The sequence below is a fragment of the Notothenia rossii genome, assembly GCF_949606895.1.
Source record: "Notothenia rossii genome assembly, chromosome: 3".
Lineage (NCBI taxonomy): Eukaryota > Metazoa > Chordata > Actinopteri > Perciformes > Nototheniidae > Notothenia > Notothenia rossii.
Window position 1 is genome coordinate 55728618 of NC_136901.1, and position 22399 is coordinate 55751016.

The 22399-nt window shown below is 42.3% G+C and overlaps 1 protein-coding gene across 6 annotated transcripts in view; it reads right to left on the reverse strand.

The window, feature by feature from the left end:
* Positions 1-1078: 1078 nt before the first annotated feature.
* The window catches only part of LOC307032279 (uncharacterized protein), a 44958-nt gene continuing 23637 nt past the window's right edge, over positions 1079-22399 (reverse strand). The window contains exons 1-4 of one of the 6 annotated variants that reach the window (XM_079670139.1): positions 16539-17677; positions 2809-2902; positions 2560-2678; positions 1079-2213 (exon numbers count right to left, since the gene is read on the reverse strand). In XM_079670139.1, coding sequence (XP_079526265.1) covers positions 2169-2213; positions 2560-2678; positions 2809-2902; positions 16539-16736 — 456 coding nt within the window. In that variant the 5' untranslated portion in view covers positions 16737-17677 and the 3' untranslated portion in view covers positions 1079-2168. Of the gene's footprint in view, positions 2679-2808; positions 3037-3077; positions 3134-6394; positions 6682-16538; positions 17678-22399 lie in introns of those variants that run through there. The other 5 variants (XM_079670141.1, XR_013806211.1, XM_079670140.1 and 2 more) reach the window with 5 other exon arrangements.

Below are 22399 nucleotides of genomic sequence, written 5' to 3' on the forward strand. Positions count from 1 at the left end.
CTCTATGTTAGGATGGGAAGGACAGAGAAAGCAGCGGTTACTTCTGGAGTGTGCGTGTGGAAAGACATCAGCAGGAAAGAAGTCAGACCAGCTCCATTGAGGGAAATCAGCTTCCATAAACCAAAGAGGCTTGGCAGGCAACTTCCAGCAGCTTCAACATCTGCTAGGAAGAATAGTATCACACCCAGAGGCGTGTAATAGTTGACAGAGCCTAGATAAGTTTCCTTTTGCCATAATGCATTTAATTAATTCTCAGGATTTCTCCTCAGTGTTTTGACACCATTATGTAGCCTGAGAAAGGTGTTACTTGGTGATGCAGAGATGAAAAGGCCGACAGACATGACATTTTGTAAACATCCACGCTCAGTTTGAACAGTTTCAGTATCATTTGTTATGTTAGTTTGAATATGTCTGTCCTTTTGTCTTCAGATTACTGATTCTAGAAATTCAATTGTTTGTTATCTACAGCTTAACTGGTCTGGTTTTAGAATAATTCAGTCATTATTCTTAAAATGTGAACATTATGCAGCACACTAATTGTGTCTTTTTGTTGCTCTATTATCAGTGTTGACAGATGATGACATCCGGGAACTGCGGAATGTGATCCCAGGTGCTGCAGTGCTGACGAGCCTGGAAAACAGTGACACGGATATGGCCAGATATGGTGTTAGATGTCGGTTATGGATTGTCTTTCCCTGGTTGTTAAAGTTGCATTACAGTTGAAACAATGAATTCATCATCAGCCTTTTCTTTACTTTTGATGTTGTTATTGACAGCTGTGTCTAGATGCACTTCAGTGCAACAAGATATTTTAAGTTTTATTCTGTAATGCTATATATGTATACATAGAGATAATTTGCGACATAAAATTATTATTTACTGTTTACAACATACAGAACCAGTTTGATTCTAATATATTGTACATACTCCTACTTTTTATGTTGTTAATGTTTAGTGGCACTTTAATGGCACCTGAATGGAATGAAACTCTGTTAGTAACAACATTACAAATAAATGTGATACTGCACTCTGAATTGTTGAGATAATCTGGGGGGGAAAGGACCATTAGACACACCAGTGGCAGCCAATGTGGGGAGGTTTATTAAAATGCATTCAGTTTTAAGTACAGTAGGCCTATATACATGTTTTACAAATGTAAAATCACTTTATAAGTCATACATGGTTATGTGTAACTCATTTGGGAACAACACTCTTACAGAGGTTTGTGAGGGCACCACATACAATAACAACATCATCTAGTATGTCAACCTGCGACAAAGGAATAACTGTTTGTAAAATCTTAAAGTTTTTCCACCGACCAATAACTCGCTCTACATGGATCCTCACACGAGAAAGTTATCTAGATGTGTCCACTTCCTGTGCAGAAAGCTGCTTCTTTCCTTTTGTGAAATGAGGGATACGAAGGGTTGCACCATATGCCGCAAGCTCATCTCTGATGAGAAATCCTCTGTCTGCTAAAACCTCATCCCTAGGCTCCAAAAGTTTGAGGAAACCTGACTCCTTAGTGATCTGCTTGTCTGAAACCCGTCCACCCCACCCAAGACACAGAAAGGAAATTGCACCAGCTGGAGTGATGCAGATCAAATATGTAATGGTGTTGTTGTGTTTATAGTTTGACCATGTCTGGGCCCTGGAAGTCAGATTACTGGGTCTAGCTATGAACATTTCTGTGCAATCTATTATGCAGCAGCATCTTCTAAAGTTGCGCTTGAATATTTTTGGCATATTTTTAAGTACTGCACCCTTACTTGGCCATTTAATGAGTGGCTTGAGGATCAAGGCCATAGCAGGGACCCAGCTCCGCAAAATATTTGATAGGGTGGTTTTTGATACCTGAAATCTATAAGCCAAGTCAGTATTACATAGGCCCAACCTTAATTTCATCAATATAATCAATAGGTGGTCCTCTACTGTAAGTTTGTTGTGAATTCTTTCTACGCTGCCCATCATTTTTGTAATCAGCCACTCAAAGACCACAGAGGTCAGTGCTGTGAGAAAAATCAATTGTCCAATGTTGCACTTAACAGTGGTGTAGGAGAATCTAGATTTTTGCAGCTCCTCTTTCAGCTTTACATTTTCTGCTCGTAGTGTGTCAAACTCCTGTCGCAGGTTGACATATTCCTCCTGAAGTTGACTGTATCTCAGGTTCAGATCATCGTACTCTCTCTTTGGAACTGGGATATCCTCTTCAGCTTTAATATAGAAAAGTGAAAAATTAGCATGTGCTGCAACCAATGCAAACAAGTTCACAATTCAGGGGTTCTCACACATTTTTACCAATGAATTTTCAAAACTTTTCCATGACAGAAGAGAAGATACATTATCGATCCCAGGGGGAGATTTTTCCTCTGCATTTGACCCATCCAGGGGCCAGTGTACACGTCACACACAGACATACATAGCAATTGGAGCAGTGGGCCTGGCAGGAGCACACACACACTAGGAGCACACTGACTCTTTCAGTGAGGGTGGGAACCCTGACAATCAATCAGTTAATTGTAAGATGATATATTCATATATTCATAAATATATTCATACCAGGACAATGATCCATGCTGCATTCTTGTTCTGGATCCATGCCGCATTCTTGTTCTGGAGTTTCAGAAGTAACACGTTGATTTGCTGCAGTGTCAGCTCTCCTCCTTTTCCTATGGTACCTACAGTAACAGCAGAAATTCATAGTTAGACTAATCCATATCTCAAAACAGCAGCTGTAGGCACCAAAGCTTATGCAAGAGAGGTAAACAAAACGAAAAACGACTGAGAGGATGTCAACTCTAATCTTACCTGTCCATCTTTGAATTTGGGTTCTGGCTTTGTTTTGTGTACATGAACACAGATGGCACAAAATCAGGACTACTAGAGTCCAATGATGCCTCGCCTGCAAAAATAAAACACAAACACGTTTGTTTAGCCTAGCAAGCTACTAGGCAAATCTAACGCCAGCTTATCAAACTTTAGCTGCATTTGATTATTATTCTACATCATACAGACAATCACTAATGTAAACAAGGCTCTCCCGTTAAATCAAAGAGTAGGCTAGATAACCTCATTACCTGATATAAAGTGGGCGCTGCAGACGCGAGCATTTTTGATTATGTCCTCATTCCAGTCCACACGTTTAATCGCCTGCAGCCACTAAGCCTATATCAGCAAAACTAGGGGCTGAATCTAATCAGCCCTAACTATAAGCTTTATCAAAAAGGAAGGTCTTAAGCGCACTCTTAAAAACGGATAGGGTGTCTGCCGTCCGAACACAAACTGGAAGCTGATTCCAAAAAAGTGAAGCTTGATAAGAAAAGGCTCTGGCTCCCATTGTACTTTTAGAGACTCTAGGAACAACCAACAACCCTGCATTCTTGGAACGCAATGCCCTAGTAGGACAGTAGGGTATAATGAGTTCTTTAAGGTAAGATGGCGCCTGCCCATTAAGGGCTTTGTAAGCGAGAAGAAGAATTTTAAATTCTATCCTGTGTTCTATCGGGAGCCAGTTTAAGGCAGCCAGAACAGGAGTAATGTGGTCCCTTTTCCTAACTCTGGTTAGTACACGAGCTGCAGCATTTTGAATCAGCTGAAGCGACTTGACTGACTTCTTGGTACACCCTGATAAGAAGGAGTTACAATAATCAAGCCTTGAAGTAACAAATGCATGGACTAGTTTCTCTGCATCGTTTTGAGGCAAGATATGCCTGATTTTTGCAATGTTACGTAGATGGAAGTAGGCGGTCCTTGAAATTGATTTTATGTGGGCGTTAAAGGATAAATCCTGATCAAATATAACACCAAAATTCCTTACAGTCTCACTGGAGTCCAAATTAATGCCATCCATAGTTAGTATATCTTTAGATAACTTGTTTCGTAGATTCTTTGGGTCAAGTACAATAACTTCAGTTTTGGTCGTGTTTAAAATCAAAAAATGTAAGGTCATCCACGTTTTTAAGTCCTTGAGACAGTCTTGAATTTTATTTAGATGATTAATTTCATCAGGCTTGATTGATAAATATAGTTGACTATCATCCGCATAACAATGAAAGTTTACAGAATGATTCCTTATAATATTGCCTAACGGAAGCATATATAATGTGAACAAAATAGGTCCGAGCACTGAGCCCTGTGGCACTCCATGGCTAACTTTGGTTTGCGTGGAAGATTCAACGTTGACACGTACAAACTGAGAGCGTTCAGATAGATAGGACCTAAACCAGCCTAAAGCAGTTCCCTGAATGCCAACTAAGTGCTCTCGTCTTTGCAATAGGATTTCATGGTCGATAGTATTATTACATTACATTACATTACATGGCATTTAGCTGACGCTTTTACCCAAAGCGACTTACAATAAGTGCATTCAACCAGGAAGATACAACCTTGAAGAAAACAGAATCATATAAGTACATCAGGTTTCATAGAGCCAAACATTTCAAGTGCTACTTGTCATGGTTTTATTTATTTTGAAACCGTATATCAGAATGTCCTGATTTTTTCTGAGTGACTAGATGGGATGTCCTGCTATCACCCTGAAGGGAAATTAGTCTTTGATACTGGACAATTTTTGTTTTATTCTCATCTAAACACAGAGGGAGGATTTATTTTGACTCTACCGTAATGCATAGGATATTCGCGCACCGCAATATCACGTGAGGGCTGGCTTGAATAGGTTTTTCCGAGTGGAGGCTGGCTTGACCGCAGTCTAAACTAGAGAGAGAATCGCTGTCAAGGGGGCTACAACTACAACAAGATGAACATATTTGACCGTGATTTAATTGTAATACACGTTTCAAAATGATGCCGAAGTAACAACATACTGATACCGGATAGTAAAAACCATGAATTAAGGCTTTGACAAGTCTGCAGACAGACGGCAGGCGAAAAACCTTTTAAAATGCGTGTTTTCTAATGGAGATTTGGCTAAGTTAACGTTGTAAATGCTCCGACCGTCCACAACAACAACGGCCTATACAGACATAAATAAACCAGCGACTGTATTCGCCATGACACAGACAGTATGTGGTTTGTACTTGTTTAACTTTTGTCTAGTTTCTGAACAGATATGAAGAGCTGTGAGCTCTGAGTGCTAAGAGCTAACGGCTTTGTTGTTTTTCTGGGGAGCTCATTGAAGATGACGTCACGGCACTGCGTTACTATAGATACTACCCCAGTTCCTCACGAGTCTAAAAAACAACTCACGTCAACGCACATAAGCAACGTGGGCGCCGAGTGAGCGCCCTCGTGACCAAAATATTTGATGGCGCTGATTGGCTGAAATTATGTTTCGGCAGCACAGTTTACTATTGCGACTTTTGCAACGTGCTGGTTGCTGTTGTTTGGCTCGGGGGCAGCGCCCCGTAATGATAAACTAATGCCAAGGGCAAGGCCAGGCAGGAAACATGTGACTTATCAGTAACTTTAGACATCGTAACACAATTTTAAACAAGATTTTATTGTAGATTACACATTTTACTGATACCAATTGTATGATATTTACCTTGTTCATTAAAAATAAAAAATAAATATATTTTTTAAATACATATTTTTCAGAAAAAAATCTTTTTAATTTAATTTCTTTTTAAATATTTTTTTTTGTATGTGGTAAGAGGTGGGGCGGCGCCCCTAGCGCCCCTATGGGCCGGCCGCCACTGATATTGTACTTGAGTAAAAGTAGAAGCACTCAGATCTTGTACTTGAGTAAAAGTAGAAGCACTCAGGTCTTGTACTTGAGTAAAAGTAGAAGCACACAGATCTTGTACTTGAGTAAAAGTAGAAGTACTCAGTTCTTGTACTTGAGTAAAAGTAGAAGTACTCAGGTCTTGTACTTGAGTAAAAGTAGAAGTACTCAGATCTTGTACTTGAGTAAAAGTAGAAGTACCAGAGTGTAGGAATACTCTGTTACAGTAAAAGTCCTGTATTTCAAAATGTTCCTCAAGTGAAAGTAGAAAAGTATTCTCATCAAAATATAGTGAAAGTAGCGACAGTAAAAGTAGTCATTGTACAGATTGGTCCATTTCAGAATAATATATATGATATGTTTTATAATGATTGATCATGAAAGTGTTCTCAAAGCTGGTAAAGGTGCAGCTAGTTTGAATGACTTTGTATACTGCAGGTTAGCTTGTGGATTTACTCCAGGTGGAACTAAAGTCTGATTTAACACTTGATTATATTTCACATCATTCATCCACATCTGTGAAGTAACTAAAGGTGTTAAATACAAGTAGGGGAGAAGAAGTACACCATGTACCTCTGAACTGTAGTGGAATAGAAGAACAAAGTAGCAAAACATTGAAATACTTCAATAAAGTACAAGTTTCTCAAAATTGTGCCCAAGTATAGTACTTGTTGAGTTTATGAACTTAGTTACTTTACACCATGTGGAAAGACTAAGCCTTGCACAGAGGCATGAAAATACATTTTCAAAATGCTCAACAGTGCTGCCAAAATTATAAACTGACTGCTACACAATTAAAATAAATGCTTTTTTATATTTATATTAGATGTGACTCTTTGGCATTTCTGTTAACACTGCTGCTTTAGTTGTTCTGACTGCTGAAATCCTCTGTTATTCCTCATTTTAAAGCCGATATTCCGTGGGGTGGGGGAGCCGGAGGCTCGGATCCTTGTCACCTTTTTCATACAGATGAGTTTGCATCCCAAAGCCTCAGTCACCTTAATTCATGTAATAAAAACATCTCAGGTCAGTAACACTCAAAGCTAAATGTGCAATACCATGTTCAGCTATGTTACTATTTATAATGTTATTGTTGTTACATCAGAAGATGTACATATTGGAATGATTTCTTAACTTACAGTAGGCAATTTTTTACAATGTGTGTTGGAAGGATTTATTAAATTACAATGAATATTGTCATTGTTGAAGGCTTTTAGAGAAGGATGAACTATAAGCCTGAATTACATAACATTTTATACCTAAAAACATAAAAGCAACAATAAATAAATCACAATTATTCTAGTTATTTTTACCTCCCGTATTGCTTTCAACCCACCAGCTTTTATGGTGTTGTTACGTCACTAACTATAAGCTTGTCACATACAGTCTATGGTCACTCAGAGTAACCTACAGTTAATTTAGCTGCTGGAGAAGAAAGATCAGGGGGGGAGGGGGGAGAGAAATGCCGTTTCATTCACACTGTTTAAAAAACGGTAACAACGGACAATTTTTCTTAGCGGATGCATGTCAATTTAAATCAAGACCTACAACTATTTTTTAAATCAATAAAAACATTTTCTAAATCCAGAAAAGCCTTTAAATTAATACTGGGAGTCATGTCGTTACTTTGTTGAGAATGTGGCCATGTAATAAGCGGGATAATTTGCAGCGTCTTGTTCCTTATGGGGAAAATAACACCCGTCATGCGGACCAATATCCCTCCGCTGCGCGTTGGGATCCTGATCTGCCGACGAGGCTCCATTGAAATATAAATATTTTTAGTGAATTACTGAGTTTAGGCACGTTAATAACGTTTTAATGAAGTTGAATACAGTATATTCATATGTGTCAGTGATTTCATTTCAATTCGGTGAACATAAACATAAATGATCGTGGTGAAGATGATGATTCAATTTGGATTAAAAATCGAGAGCCGGGCTGCATTTCCTCCCGTTCGTTTTTTTCGACTAAACAACATTATTTTGTTAAATAACAACATGGTGATGTTTTGTAAATGATTACATGTCTCTTATTTAGCACAGAGTATGATATCCGTGAAATATGGATCTTAACAAAGTTCCGCTGTACATCCAGCGTACTGTATCTGACTTTATTTAACATGAGCTCCAGTGTGGAACCCCACTGCACCCCCTGGTGGATCAATGATCCATTGCAGCTGGCTTCATTATAATTACATTTATCTATCACGGGGGCGGTCTCAAGTCAAGCTGGAGGTTTTCCCTTGAGCGAGGGCAGATCACGTACCAATCACGGCCCTCGCGTTTCAAACTGTCTGAAATGAATCGCTACATCTGTAAGTGCTTTGTTAGTAATTCAATCGCTCGAAGTGGAGTCTAAAGAGATGAGTTTTCAGTCTGCGCCGGAAGATGTGTAAGCTTTCTGCTGTCCTGATTTCAATGGGGAGCTCATTCCACCATTTTGGAGCCAGGATAGCAAACCCACAAGTTTTTGCTGATGGGAACTTGGGTCCCCCTCGCAGTGCGGGTGCAGCGAGCTGTTTGGCTGATGCAGAGCAGAGTGCACGTGCTGGGGTGTACGGTTTAACTATGTCCTGGATGTAGGAAGGGCCAAATCCATTCGCAGCATGGTACGCAAGTACCAGTGTCTTGAAGTGGATTCTAGCAGTTACTGGAAGCCAGTGAAGGGAGCGGAGGAGCGGCGTGGTGTGGGAGAATTTTGGAAGGTTGAAGACCAGACGAGCCGCTGCATTCTGGATGAGCTGCAGAGGTCGGATGGCACATGCAGGTAGACCAGCCAGGAGGGAGTTGCAGTAGTCTAGGCGTGAGATGACGAGAGTCTGGACCAGAAGCTGCGCTGATTTCTGGGTCAACTGGGGACGTATCCTCCTGATGTTGTAAAGCGTGTATCTGCAGCAGCAATGTTTGCAGTGAAGGACAGTTTGTTATCTAGGATCACACCCAGATTCCTTGCAGTCTGAGTCGGGGAAACAACAGAGGTGCCAATGTTGATTGTTAGGTCAAGAGTGGGACAATCTTTTCCCGGAAGGAAAAGCAGTTCAGTCTGGTCAAGGTTGAGCTTGAGGTGATGAGCAGACATCCACCGAGAGATGTCTGCTAGGCAAGCAGAGATGCGTGCGACGACCTGGGTCTCTGAGCGGGGAAATGACAGAATTAGTTGGGTGTCGTCAGCGTAGCAGTGGTATGAAAAACCATGCGGGCTAATGATAGACCCGAGCGAGTTTGTGTACAAGGAGAAGAGGAGGGGACCAAGAACAGAGCCCTGAGGGACCCCTGTAGTTAATTGACAAGGGTCGGACTCTGACCCTCTCCAAGTAACCCTGTAGGTGCGGTCTTTGAGGTATGAGGTGAGGAGGGAAAGTGCAGTGCCTGAAACTCCAAGTTCTTGGAGAGTGCGAAGGAGGATCTGATGGTTCACCGTGTCTAATGCAGCAGACAGGTCCAGAAGGATGATGACAGAGGAGAGGGATGCTGCTTTAGCCGTGTGCAGTTCGTCAGAGACAGCAAGGAGAGCAGTTTCTGTTGAGTGACCTGCCTTGAAACCAGACTGGTGCGGATCCAGAAGATTGTTCTGATGGAGATAACAGGAGAGTTGTTTAAAGATAGCGCGTTCAAGTGTTTTAGACAGGAACGGGAGGAGAGAGACAGGCCTGTAGTTTATAACATCAGACGGGTTGAGAGTGGGTTTCTTTAGGAGAGGGTTTACTCTTGCCTCCTTGAGACTGTTTGGAGAGTGACCGGAAGTTAGAGAAGTGTTGATGAAATGGTTGAGAAACAGTAGAATATCAGGAGCGATAGTTTGAAGGAGGTTTGAGGGGATAGGGTCCAGAGGACAGGTGGTAGGACGGGCAGAGGTAATGAGGGTAAGAACCTCACTTGGAGAGAGAGAGGAGAAGGAGGTCAGTGTGTGGGTGAAAGGAGGTTCTGGTGACCCAGCAGTGAGTAAAGGTGAGTCAGAAAAAGAAGAGCGAATATCATCAACCTTTTTTTCAAAGTGGTTAACAAAGTCGCTTGACAGAAGGGAGGAGGGGCTTTGGGGGGATCCAAGAGGGTGGAGAAGATAGAAAATAGTTTTTGGGGATTGGAATAGGAAGATTGGATCTTATCTTGAAAGAAAGTGCTTTTTGCCTGAAGCAGAGAAAGAGGAGAGGAGAGCCTGATAGGTTAGGAGGTCATCATGGTGTTTGGATTTCCACCATTTCCGCTCTGCTGCCCGAAGGATGGTTCTATTAGCCCGCAGTGCGTCATTTAGCCAGGGAGCAGGAGGGGACTGACGAGCCGGCCGAGATGTGAGAGGACAGAGAGAGTCCAGAGAGGATGAGAGAGTAGAGAGGAGAGTTTCTGCAGCAGAGTTTGGAGGCAGGAGTTGGAACGAATCAGAGGAAGAGAGGGCTGAGAGCACCGATGAGGCAAAGGTAGAGGGGGGGAGGGAACGAAGGTTGCGGCGGACAGGAGCAGAATTAGAAGAGATTAGGTTGTTATGTTTGGAAAGGGGTAGAGAGAATGAAATGAAGAAATTATCGAATGTGTGAAGCGGGTTTACAGAGAGGTAGAAGTAGTGCAGTTCCTTGAGAATATGAGATCAAGGACATTGCCAGCTTTATGAGTTGGTGGGGATGGAGACAGTGAGAAAGCAAAGGTGGTTAACAGAGATGTTAGTTCGTCTATCTTCCCTGTCTGGAGGTTGAAGTCTCCGAGAAGTACAGCGGGAGGGCCAGTTTCAGGGATGTGTGAGAGGAGATGATCTAATTCCTCCAAGAAGTCTCCAAAGGCGCCTGGTGGACGGTAGAGAACAACAATTGTTAATTGTATAGGATGGGTTACTGTGACGGCATGGAATTCAAAGGTGGAAGGAGTGAAGTTAGGTAGCTTGAAGAGGGAAAAGCTCCAGTTGGGAGAGAGCAGGAGACCAGTGTCACCTCCTCTGCCAGAGGGTCTGGGTGTATGGGAGAAGGAATATGCTGTGGAGAGAGCTGCTGGGGTGGATGTGTTGGATGGAGTAATCTAGGTCTCCGTGAGAGCAAGGAAATCCAGAGACTGCAGGGAAGCGTAGCCAGAGATGAAGTCAGCCTTAGGAACAGCTGACTGGCAGTTCCACAGGCCCCCAGAAATGAGATGTTGGATCTCAGTGGAGCATGTGGGATAGACAAGAGCAGGCCGGTTAAATCGATTAGGAGATACACGGGGCCAGTGATAATTGCGAGAGGACACATGAACAGGAATGGAGAAAATACACATGATTATAGCATGAGGGGCTAGAGAACCAAAGAGAATTGAATCAAATCAAATAGTATCAAATGCAGCACTGAGATCGAGCAAAACAAGAATAGAGACAAGTCCCTTGTCTGAGGCTATTAGAATGCCATTTGTGACTTTAACCAGAGCTGTCTCTGTGCTATGATGTGTTCTAAAGCCAGACTGAAAATCTTCAAATAAATCATAGTTTTTTTAAGTAATCACACAGCTGTTTTGCGACTGCTTTCTCAAGAATTTTTGAGAGGAACGGAAGATTAGAAATAGGTCTATAGTTGGCTAAAACCTCTGGATCGAGGTTGTGCTTTTTAAGAAGCGGTTTTATCACTGCTACTTTGAATGATTGTGGAACATAGCCTGATAATAAAGAAATATTCATAATATTTAATAAAGAAGTGCTAATTAATGGAAAAACTTATTTTAACAGCTTAGTTGGAATCGGGTCTAAGATACACGTTGATGGTTTAGAAGAGAGAATCATTGAATTTAATTGTTCAAGGTTTATGGCTGAAAAGCATTCTAGTTTACTTTCTAGTGTAATATTAGAACTTACGTTTCCGGGAGCTGTTGATAATACTATACTGGTCAAAGGCAAGAGGTCATTAACTTTGTTTCTAAGAGTAAAAATGTTATCATTAAAAAAGCACATCAAATCATTACTACTGTAGTGCTATGTGAATAGAAGGCTCAATCGAGCTGTGGCTCTCTGTCAGCCTGGCTACAGTGCTGAAAAGAAATCTTGCATTATTCTGATTCTCATCTATTAATGAAGAGTAGTATGCTGCTCTCGCTTTACGCAGTGCTTTCTTATATTCATTGAGAGTAATATGCCAAATTAAATGAGATTCTTCAAGTTTAGTGGAACGCCATATCCTTTCAAGTGGTCTCGACTTTTGCTTTATTTTGCGAGTTTCGGCATTATGCCATGGAGCTAATCTATGTTGTTTTATTTTCTTCTTTTTCAAAGGAGCAACAGAGTCTAATTTTATTTGCAGCGCATCTGTAGCACTATCAACAACATGATCAATTTGGGGTGGTGTACATTTTGTATAAGTTTCCTCCCTTACATGCAGACATGCTATCGAGTTAAGTATTGGTGGAATCTCTTCCTTAAATTTGGCTATAGCACAAACAGATAGGTTTCTGTTGCAGGAGCTTTTGACGAATGCTTTGTAGTCGAGTAACAGTACTTCAAAAGTTACTAAGAAATTAGACCCTCCAGAAAAACGCGATTCTGCGATCGCAGAATTTACCGCATAATCAGCAAAATGGCGCAGATTTCTAAAAGGCCGCATATTTATCAAAAGGCCGCATAATCCCCGCATTTTTCCACACAAAGTTGAGAGAAAAAAAGTTAACTCGTCTTGACGTGACGTCATCAGCTCGCGCATCACAGAATGTAAACAACACTGTATAGAGTGAACGTGTGGAGCTCACACGATAGAGAAAACACCAAAATGAAAATATCTAATCCATCTCATTTACCGACGAACATTTCTACTAAAGACCGGGCAAAGAGTGGGGGGAAACTATTCTGCACCCCGTGCAACTGTGTGTTGGAGCATAAGAGAAAATCGACGGTGACGACCCGCTTTGATTCATTCAAACATTCGAAAATGCTTTCTGCTGCTGCGGACAAGAAAGCCAAACAACTCACGTTCACGAGGCATCAACCTCCAAAACCCTTTCGAGGGCTACAAGAAACGAGGTGAGTAGCCTACAAGATTGAAGCTGCAGATAACGAACGAGTAAATGAAAACAGAATGAGGCGGAGAAGTGTGTGTGTGTGTGCGTGAGATTAAAATAGCCCAATTGCTTTTACAATAAATAAACATTGAATGTGTTTAATTGAATAGTAAAGAGGTTTAACGTTAGTGGCAGGTTGTGTGTGAGAGAGAATAAATAAGACAGCCCAATATTTTTTTAAATATCGATAATTTTTTCCCGCATATTTCGCAACTTTCCGCATATTTCGCAACTTCCCGCAGTTTCACCGCATAAAATCACATAAAACCCTGCATGTTTAATCGCATAATCAAGGAATTTAGCCCGCATAATCAAGGAATTTAGCCCGCATAATCAAGGATTTTTGCCCGCGTTTTTCTGGAGGGTCTAAGAAATGGTCTGATAAAGCAGGATCATGCGGTTCAACTAATAGTTGCTCAATTTCAATACCATAAGTCAAAACAAGGTCGAGAGTGTGATTATTGCAGTGGGTTGGTTTATTTACACTCTGACAGAAACCAACATAATCTAATATAGAGTTAAATGCAACAGTAAGGCTATTTTTATCATCGTCAACATGAATATTAAAGTCACCTACGATAATTACTTTATCTGTTTTAAGTAGGCTACCAAAGCTGATAAAAACTCAGAGAATTCTTATAAGAATTCTGAATAAGGACCTGGTGCACGGTACACTGTAACAAATAAGATTGGCTGCAAAGTTTTCCAGGTCGGATGCATAAGACTTAAAACGAGGCTTTCAAAAGGAGGTATAATTAAATTTTTGTTTAGTATTGATAAGTAAACTTGAGTCAAAGATTGCTACAACTCCACCTCCTCGGCCCGTGCCTCAGGCAATATGAGTATTGACATGGCTGGGTGGAGTGGCCTCATTTATGTTGACATATTCTTCATGTCTCTACCAAGTTTCAGTGAGACAGCATATCAATATTATAATCTGATATTAAATCATTTACCAATATTGCTTTAGATGCTAGAGATCTTATGTTTAAGAGACCACATTTAATCTTCCTGTTTTGTTGCACTGTAGTAGTTGTTACATTTACTTTTATTAGGTTATTATGTATGACACCTCTATTAGGTTTTACCTTAAATTGTCCTTGGGCAGACACACACACCGTTAATATTGGGTATTTTATTGGGGTCGGGATTCCTATGGATGACTGCCTAGGAGAGAGCGCAGAGAAGCTTGTAAGACTGTGACTCCGCCTCCTGGTCTCAACTCCAGTTTGTCATGGATTAAGTCCACAAAGCCCTGAAATGTTTGCCGAAATGAGATTTGCACCTTCCAAAGTAGGATGAATGCCGTCTCTCTTAATCAGACCAGGTTTTCCCCAGAAGGCTGTCCAATTATTTACGAAGCCCACATTGTTTGCTGGGCACCACCAAGACAACCAGCGCTGAAATGATGACATGCGGTTATACATGTCATCATTGATCAGATTGGGGAGGGGACCAGAGAAGATTACGGTGTCCGACATTGTTTTACCATAACGACACACCGACGCCACATTAAGTTTGGTGCATTCTGATTGGCGTGAATAACAATCCTACGGTATTTACGTTTATTTTTAGCCAGCAGTTTAAGATGCGCCTCAACGTCGCCCGCTCTGGCCCCCGGAATGCATGTGACTGTGGAGGCTTCGGTCTCTAAATTCACGTGTCTCATAATAGAGCTACCAATAACCAGAGTTGGCTTCTCAGCGGGTGTCTCGCTGAGTGGGGAATATCTGCTAGATGCGTGAACGGGTTGGTGGGGACCTGCGGCTTTCGCGTTATGCCCCTTCTGAACAGTCACCCAATCTCCCTGCTGCTCGGGAGTTGCCGGGGGACGGCTAAGAGGAGCTACCTTTTGCCGGTCCGCACCGGCTAACATGGGCTTTACTGTAGCTGAGTTACTTTCTAAGATGCGGAGCCGGGCTTCTATGGCTATGATTCCCGCCTCCAACATAACAACTATACTACATTTAACACATGTATCGGTACCAGTAAACAGGGTTCCTGCAGGTTTCGCCAACTCAAATTTAAGACTTTTTAAGACCTTTTTAAGACCACTTTGAATAGAATTTAAGACCTATTTCACGGCAAGAAAGTATGAAGGAAAATTGCTATGAAAGAATAAATATGTCCCATAATTACTTACAAAGTAAATTAATTCATGTTCAACATAAGAAATTAACAGTACACAGAACTGTGTTAGCGTGTTAGACAAAAAGTGTGTATGTGTGTGTGCCTGTGTAATTAATCGTATTTTAATTGCAATTACGATTTTGGCCTGCCACAAATACGAAAACAACATAATCGAAAAACGATAATTTAGCTTTGCTAGGTTGTGACAGTGCACTGCAACATATTTGATCTAATTAATTTTAGTCTAATTTATTTCTATTTATCATATTTATATAGGTTTAGTAGCTTGTGGAAGTGCGCTCCAAAATATTTACTGATCTTGTTTATTGGTATTTATTATTTTGATATTATCATTTATTTAATTTATTTTTGTATAGGTTTTTCCGTTAAATTATACGTTCAGGGTAACCAACAGTTAAAAAGATACTGTTCAAATGATTATTTGTTTTAAAGTTCAATAAATGGATGCTTTCAAAGTCAATGAATAATCATATTTAATAATCGTGATATCAATTATTGACCAAAATAATCGTGATTTCTAACGTGATTTTTGCCATAATCGAGCAGCCATAGTGTGTGTGTGTGTGTGTGTGTGTGTGTGTGTGTGTGTGTGTGTGTGTGTGTGTGTGTGTGTGTGTGTGTGTGTGTGTGTGTGTGTGTGTGTGTGTGTGTGTGTGTGTGACAAGAGCTATATTCAGAGCTCTGCTGCCGTGGCTAAAATCTTTCATCGTTGCTGTTGTATGATTGGTGTTTAACTACGGTATTTAGCGTCAGCACCTCCGCTTTTAGGGTTGACGTCGCCCGGAGGTCCCCCGGTGTTGTTGCGGGAGCTGCTGCACTAGGTAACGCTGTACTAGCTAACGCTACATTAGCAAAACAAACGCTAATTTATTTTGCAAAAGGTGCAGCAGGCTTCAAACACGTTCCCCTCCACTCGTTTCGACTAAGCACTAAATTCGATGTTTTCCAACCAAATACGGTTGAACTTACACTTCCCCATATTTATTTGCAAATCGATTCGAAGATACCTGAATTTCTGACTGCCGCTAGCTGAAGCTTGGCTGTTAGGTTACTAGCTGGGTGTTCTCCGATAAGGGGCCGGGGGAAACAAAGTTAATGATTACTGGTTCCATGTTAATTTATTTCAATACAAATTTGGGGGGAACTGAAAGGCTATTACCGTACTGGTTACTTTGCGGCCCGGACATTTCCGCCAAAACACATTTAGACGCGATTGCAACACAGAAGTACCTTTCAAATCCGATCATTTTTAAGACCTTCTAAATCATATTTAAGACCTTCCTTATTTTTTTGATCATATTTAAGACCTTTTTATGGCCTTAAATTCATATTATCAAATTTAAGACTTTTTAAGACCCCGCGGGAACCCTGAGTGAAGGAGGTAGGGAAGTAACCAAACATGAGACAGTTAGAGCAGGAAATAGCACCGGGGGTGGGGAAAGAGCCATGGCTAGCAATCAAGCTAAAGTAGCTACCGTTAGCAAACCCGAAAAGAGTGTAGGCAACTGTGGAGTTACAGTCGCTAAGAGAAGGAGAGTTGTGAGTGCTTAAGCTGTAGTAACGTGTGATTACAACGTCAGGCAGTTGCCGTGATCAAGAGTTTTAAAACGATCGATTAAGTTTAAGATAATAAGCTAACAGCAACAGAACAGGCACACGGGATACCCGGAGATGACAACAACAACCGGAAGTTACAACATGCTTACCGCAATTGTGGTCCGTGTACATAGGGTTGGCAGGACCCCCGGCAGGAGAGTAGTCGGCGGGACCTCCAACGGGTCAGGACATGGAGTTCGCAGGACCCCCGGCAGGAGAGCAGTCGGCCGGGCCTCCAACGGCACAGATAGGGTTGGCAGGACCCCCGGCAGAAGAGTAGTCGGCGGGACCCCAACGGGACAGGACATGGAGTTGGCAGGACCCCCAGCGGAACCTCCAACGGCACTTGAGTGGGGTCTTGAGTAGGGACAAGAGAAGGAACTTGAGTAGGGACAAGAGAAGGGACTCGAGTAGGGACTGGAGAGGGGACTTGAGATGGAACTCGAGAGGGAACTGGAGAGGAGACTTGAGAGAGAACTCGAGAGGTGACTCGAGAGGGGACTCGAGAGGGGACTCGAGAGGGGACTCGAGAACAGACTCAAGAGGGGACCTGAGAAGGAACTTGAGAGGGGACTCGAGAGGAGACTCGAGAGGGGACTCAAGAAGAGACTCGAGAGGGGACTCGAGAGGGAACTGGAGAGGTGACTTGAGACGGCTGGTACGCCGATAGGACTCGGGGAGCTGGCGTCGGCTGGAGAGCCAACAGGAGACGAGGTACTGGAGTCGGCCGGTATGCCGACAGGACACGGCTCTTGGGGCTCGGGCTGCTAGCCTGGACTTGCGACTCCTTCTCTTAGGAGCCTTTTGGAGGCTCCGTGGACCTCCGAAAGCCAGATGAGTTCCCGAGAACAGCTCCTGAACAGGAGCAGGACATGGGGAAGAAGCAGGGGTTGACTCCGGACGGAACACACCGAGTCGTTTGTAGTCAGCAGGCTGGAAATCACACACTGAGAGGGAGTTCAAAATCCAGCCAGGTAAGAATTTCACCAAGCCTGGTTTCTCCATAGCCAACCGGTGCGCCTCTACCAGAGCGGCCTCCTTCTGCAGAACACTGGACGCTCCCTTCCACCAATCATAGCAGCAAGCCAAATAAAAGGGAAAATGTTGTAATTCCACCTCAAATGGATCATCTGCTGGGTCCATTTCTTGGTTGGTTGGTTGGTACTGTTACGGTGGGCGAAGCAAGCAGGAACCAAATGCAGATTACACTGATATTGACTTTATTTCAAGGATAAAATAATAACTTGGACAAAACAGAACACTCACCGGTGAACTCAGTCACAAACAAAAGACGAACCAACACTGAACACTGGAAGAGACAAGACTAAATAGAGGGAGGGGTAATCACAAGACGAGAAACAGCCGGGCAGTGGAGGAGAAACACAAGGGCTACAGGTGAACACAATCAGACAATTAGACACACCAGGGACACTAACGACAGGGAGGAAAAACACAAGGAGAGGGACCAGACAATGCACAAGGAGGAAAACAAGACAGGGGCCTTTTCTCATTTCGTCAAATCCCCCTCCTCGACTCCTCGACTCCTCTGTCCTCCGGTAGTGACCCGGAAATGAATTTCAGCGCGCCATGTTGAAGGACATCTCATTTCTCTAAATACACTTCGAGGACCGAGGATCGAGCGTCGAGGAGGCTCTCTGGAGGAGCTATAACCGAGGATACACTGATGGGTCCTCCACGGTCCTTCGCGGCTCCTTCGCTGATGCATTTCCGGGAACGTTGGGTATAAAATAGGCGTGACACACCGCTGGAATCATTTCAAAACCATGGCGGGAGCAATGCATAAATGTAAGTGTTGATAATGATACGTTGCATTAGTTATTTAAGAAGTGAAATGCGCGATCCAACTCCGACCGTCTGTATGCAGTTAGAGCCCTCTAACCGCATTCCTTATTGACATTTCACCTGATATTCTTTATGTTTTTATCCACATTTTAACTACACCCAATCCTGCTACAGCATGCCATGATGTTTAAAAGTGCAAACGTTAATTTGTTTGTAAGAGTGTTAAATCAACCAGAACTTTGTTTAGCATTCAGCACCATCATTTGGTTTGGGCTATGTTGTACACTAGAATCCATCGCTCATTACAGTCTGTAAATCTTCCAACAGTTTTAAGCTACACCTTTTACTTTGTCTTTTCACAGGGACAGAGCAAGACGCTCTGACCCTAATCAAAGTGAGGGTCGAGAACGATAACCTTTTTACTGGCCGAAGGCACACTGCCAAGAAAGCCTGGGAGTGAGTGACATTTTCCTGGATTGGGAACATATCCGTATTTTACGGCCATGCATGAGGCCATCGGTGGGAGGCCATCCATCGACCCTCCCACCCTGATGGACTCGGCCACTGCTGCTGTGGCTTCTGGCAGTGGCTCAACATCCACTGAGGCTGTCCAGAGCCAGGCCACAGTGGAGGATGAGGAGGCCACAGAGTCTGGCTCGGACAGCCAGGAGTGTGTTGAGCCATCCACCTCTGCTGGTCCCCCTCCCCGAAAAAAAAGAAAAAGCGCTTTGCTACAGTTCCTGGAGGCAGAGGCGGACAAGGAGGAGGACCGCTTCAACCGCCAGCAGGCAGCCTCGGAGGAAGCCTCCGCCAAATTCCTCAAGCTCTTCGAGGAACTAGTTGGGAAGGAATAGTGTCTTTTTTTTCTTCTTTTTTCTGTACTTTGGATGTGTTCATTTATTCTTTATTTATATATGCAGAGCCGGCCCGACCCATTAATCGACATAAGCGGCCGCTTAGGGCCCCGCAGCCACTAAGGGGCCCCCTAGCAAAAAAAAAAAAAAATTTTTAAATGTTTAATTTAAAAAATAAATAAATCTCAGTACACCGTCGCCGTGATAAGTATGTTTAATTAATTGTGTTAATATGCCTAGATTGCCTACTCTCAAAGTAATGTATTATATTATTGAGTCAATAATATAATACATTAACCGTGCTTTACCTGAACCTCATCATGACACAAGAGAGGACGGCAGGATTGTAATTTCCCGTGTTCAGTGAATGCAACAGAGGCCAGACCAGCCAGAGAGTTGAATGGAAATAAACATCTGTCTTATTGGCTGACAGGTACCTATCATGTGAGCTGTGACAATGTTTAAAATAAACTGTCAGTCGGACTCAGAGTTTTTGAAGATGGACATAAGAAAACATTTTCTTAAAAAATACGACAATTTTAAAGTGGTGGCTCACACAACAACCCCAGAGCAATCACTTGAGCCAGGTAAACAAGGTATGTAAATGTCAGTAAACTTCCAAGTAATGCGAACATGTAAGCAAAGCATAAATTACAGCTACGTTGACGTTACTTTGAATCGCGGGGGTAAGCTAAACCGTTAGCAAGCAGCTATAGCTAGCCAGATATATTAAATAAACACTTTGTCATATAATCTAAATGTAATGTTTTTTAGCGTTATCTGGTGATTTCAAAGAAAGCTCTCTGGGAAATGTTGACTTACTGTTCGACATGAAGCTAGAAGCTACCTTACAGTACACATTTGATCCGAAGTCCTGTCAGTTAAAGTGTTTCACAGTTAGCTTAGCTAAGCATCAACCTAGCACTGAAATATATGGATGTTATGTGACAGTATTTCTGAGAAAAAGTCAGCTGAAATGGTGGCATAGTTGCCACTGCTTTACATGTCAACAGCATGTTTGAATGTATTTGCAGCAGTAAATGTGGCTGTTTGGCCACTGACGTTGCCATAACAACACTGGAATTTAAATGTGCAACCTCTTTTTGTGACAGATTTTTGCAAGAAATTATAATTCTTCTGAATGATATTCCTATTGACAGCTAGTTTCTATGTGAACATTATATGATGGACAGCCAGAGAGAATAAATGAAAAAGAGTTATGAAATACTATATGACAAGTGATAGTGATTTGTAAGATATCCATAAAGAAAAATCTGTTTACAGTTCTGTTTCATATGGGTGTTGAGATATGTATCCATAGATCTCTTAATGTTTCTCTCAAAGTGCACCAGATTGATGCTTTTAAATTCAATATTTAAAAAAAAAATTCCCGGGGGAGCATGCCCCCCGACCCCCCTAGAGGAGGTGAGGACCCCCTTAGACGATGTTAGGTCCACGGTGTTTACATGCTTATTTATACAATATGTGAGCTTATGCTAACATCATAAGACAAAAGTTGGTTCCGTGTTGTGTGTAGTGAGAACGCGCTAGAGTGAGGGGGCCCCCAAGCCAAAGCTTGCTTAGGGCCCCCAAAAGTCTAGGGCCGGCCCTGTATATATGTTACAAAGTTTAGTAAACATATTTAAGTTTGACCTTAACTCTTGTGTGGTGTGTTCATATTTCTGTTATTCAGCCAGTGTTCGTGGGTCTGGTGGACCCGAACACCCTGTATGTAATATAAATGTGTAGGGGGGGGGGGGTACAGTGGGTGGTCACTGAAAATGTGTTCTGATATCTGTTCTTCACAGAAAATTCAATTAAAATCCTTTATTTATCCAGGTGAAATCCCATTGAGATCATTGATCTCTTTTTCAAGGGAGACATGCAGAGCCAAGGCCATTGAGTGAGTTAGAGAAAATAAATTATCAATTTTCTTTAGAAAAATAATAAACGGGTCCCACAGACCCGAACACCATACAAGGGTTACATCAAGCATGAAGCCTTCTTTACAATTAGACATACAGAAACACACATGTTGACTGAAGATACAAGGAGATATTTATTTTATACAAAGCTGAATATACATTTTATGATTGTGACCTGAATGAAAAGCCAACGTTTTTAAAGTATTTTTGCAACCCAAGGCATAACTGTCTATAGTCATACAGAAAGTCATGGCCACTGATTTCCGCTTTTTAAATCTCCACCTTAAATAATTCTGCGCATAAACCAACCGTGTGTAAAGTATCCAAATGCAATATCAGGGATGTTTTATTATAAATAATATATACATTAACATTGAAGCAAGTTACTGCATGTAGCTCAAACCCTACATAAGTAAAATTGCTAACACATGTCTCTTCTTTTTTTTCAAGTTAAGTCAAAGCATAACAATATTTTATCACTGAACATAACTACATTTCAACACTAAACGTAACACTTTCTTAAGAGATTGTGTGATGGCCTATTTCCTATACAATTTGTAATAAAGATATGGGTCTGTAAAGTCCTCTAAATAAACTTGAGCAAGGTGAAATTGGAAATAAGGCATATAAATGGACGAACAAAAGAACTGAGTAATGCATCTGGCCAGTAAATGCATTTTTCATCGGTGAAGAAAACAAACGGAAAACAAAAAAACTGGCCATAAATAAAAATCCTCCCAACAATAATCGTGGTCGTTCAGCTGGACCGGGTTGTGGTCAGGAGCCGAGATTTGGTCTGCCAGTCTGTCTCTCCGGCCCTGTCCACCTGTCTACCCCCTCCTGCTGCTGCTTCTGCTGCTCCTCCTCCTCCTCCTCCTCCTCCAACAGTTCAGTCATGTCTGCAGTAATGCTGAGATTGTGCAGTACACAGCAGGCAGTTACCACAGCAGGGACAAAGGTGTGGTTCACCTCCAAGGCCTTCGACAGGAGGCACCTCCATCGCCCCTTCAGTATCCCAAAAGCGCGCTCAATGATGCTGCGCGCTTTGGCATGGCAGCCGTTGAAGCGGCTCTGTACCCTCCCCTGTAGTGGCTCCCGATACGGGGTTACGACCGTTATGGGGTGTACAATGCATGGATAGCCACCATCTCCCACAATAAAGTACCCTGGTGGAGGGTTCAGAGCCTCTTTGTATAAGGTACTGTTTTTTAGGACACGGGTGTCGTGCACTGAGCCCGGAAATCCGACGAATGTTTGTAGGAATTTACCCTTCCCATCGCATACAGCCTGCAGCTGTATGGAAGGAAAGAGCTTCCGATTTATGTAGTCCTGGCCACTGGGTCCGGGTGGGGTCTTTATTCTAATGTGGCACCCATCAATGGCACCCAC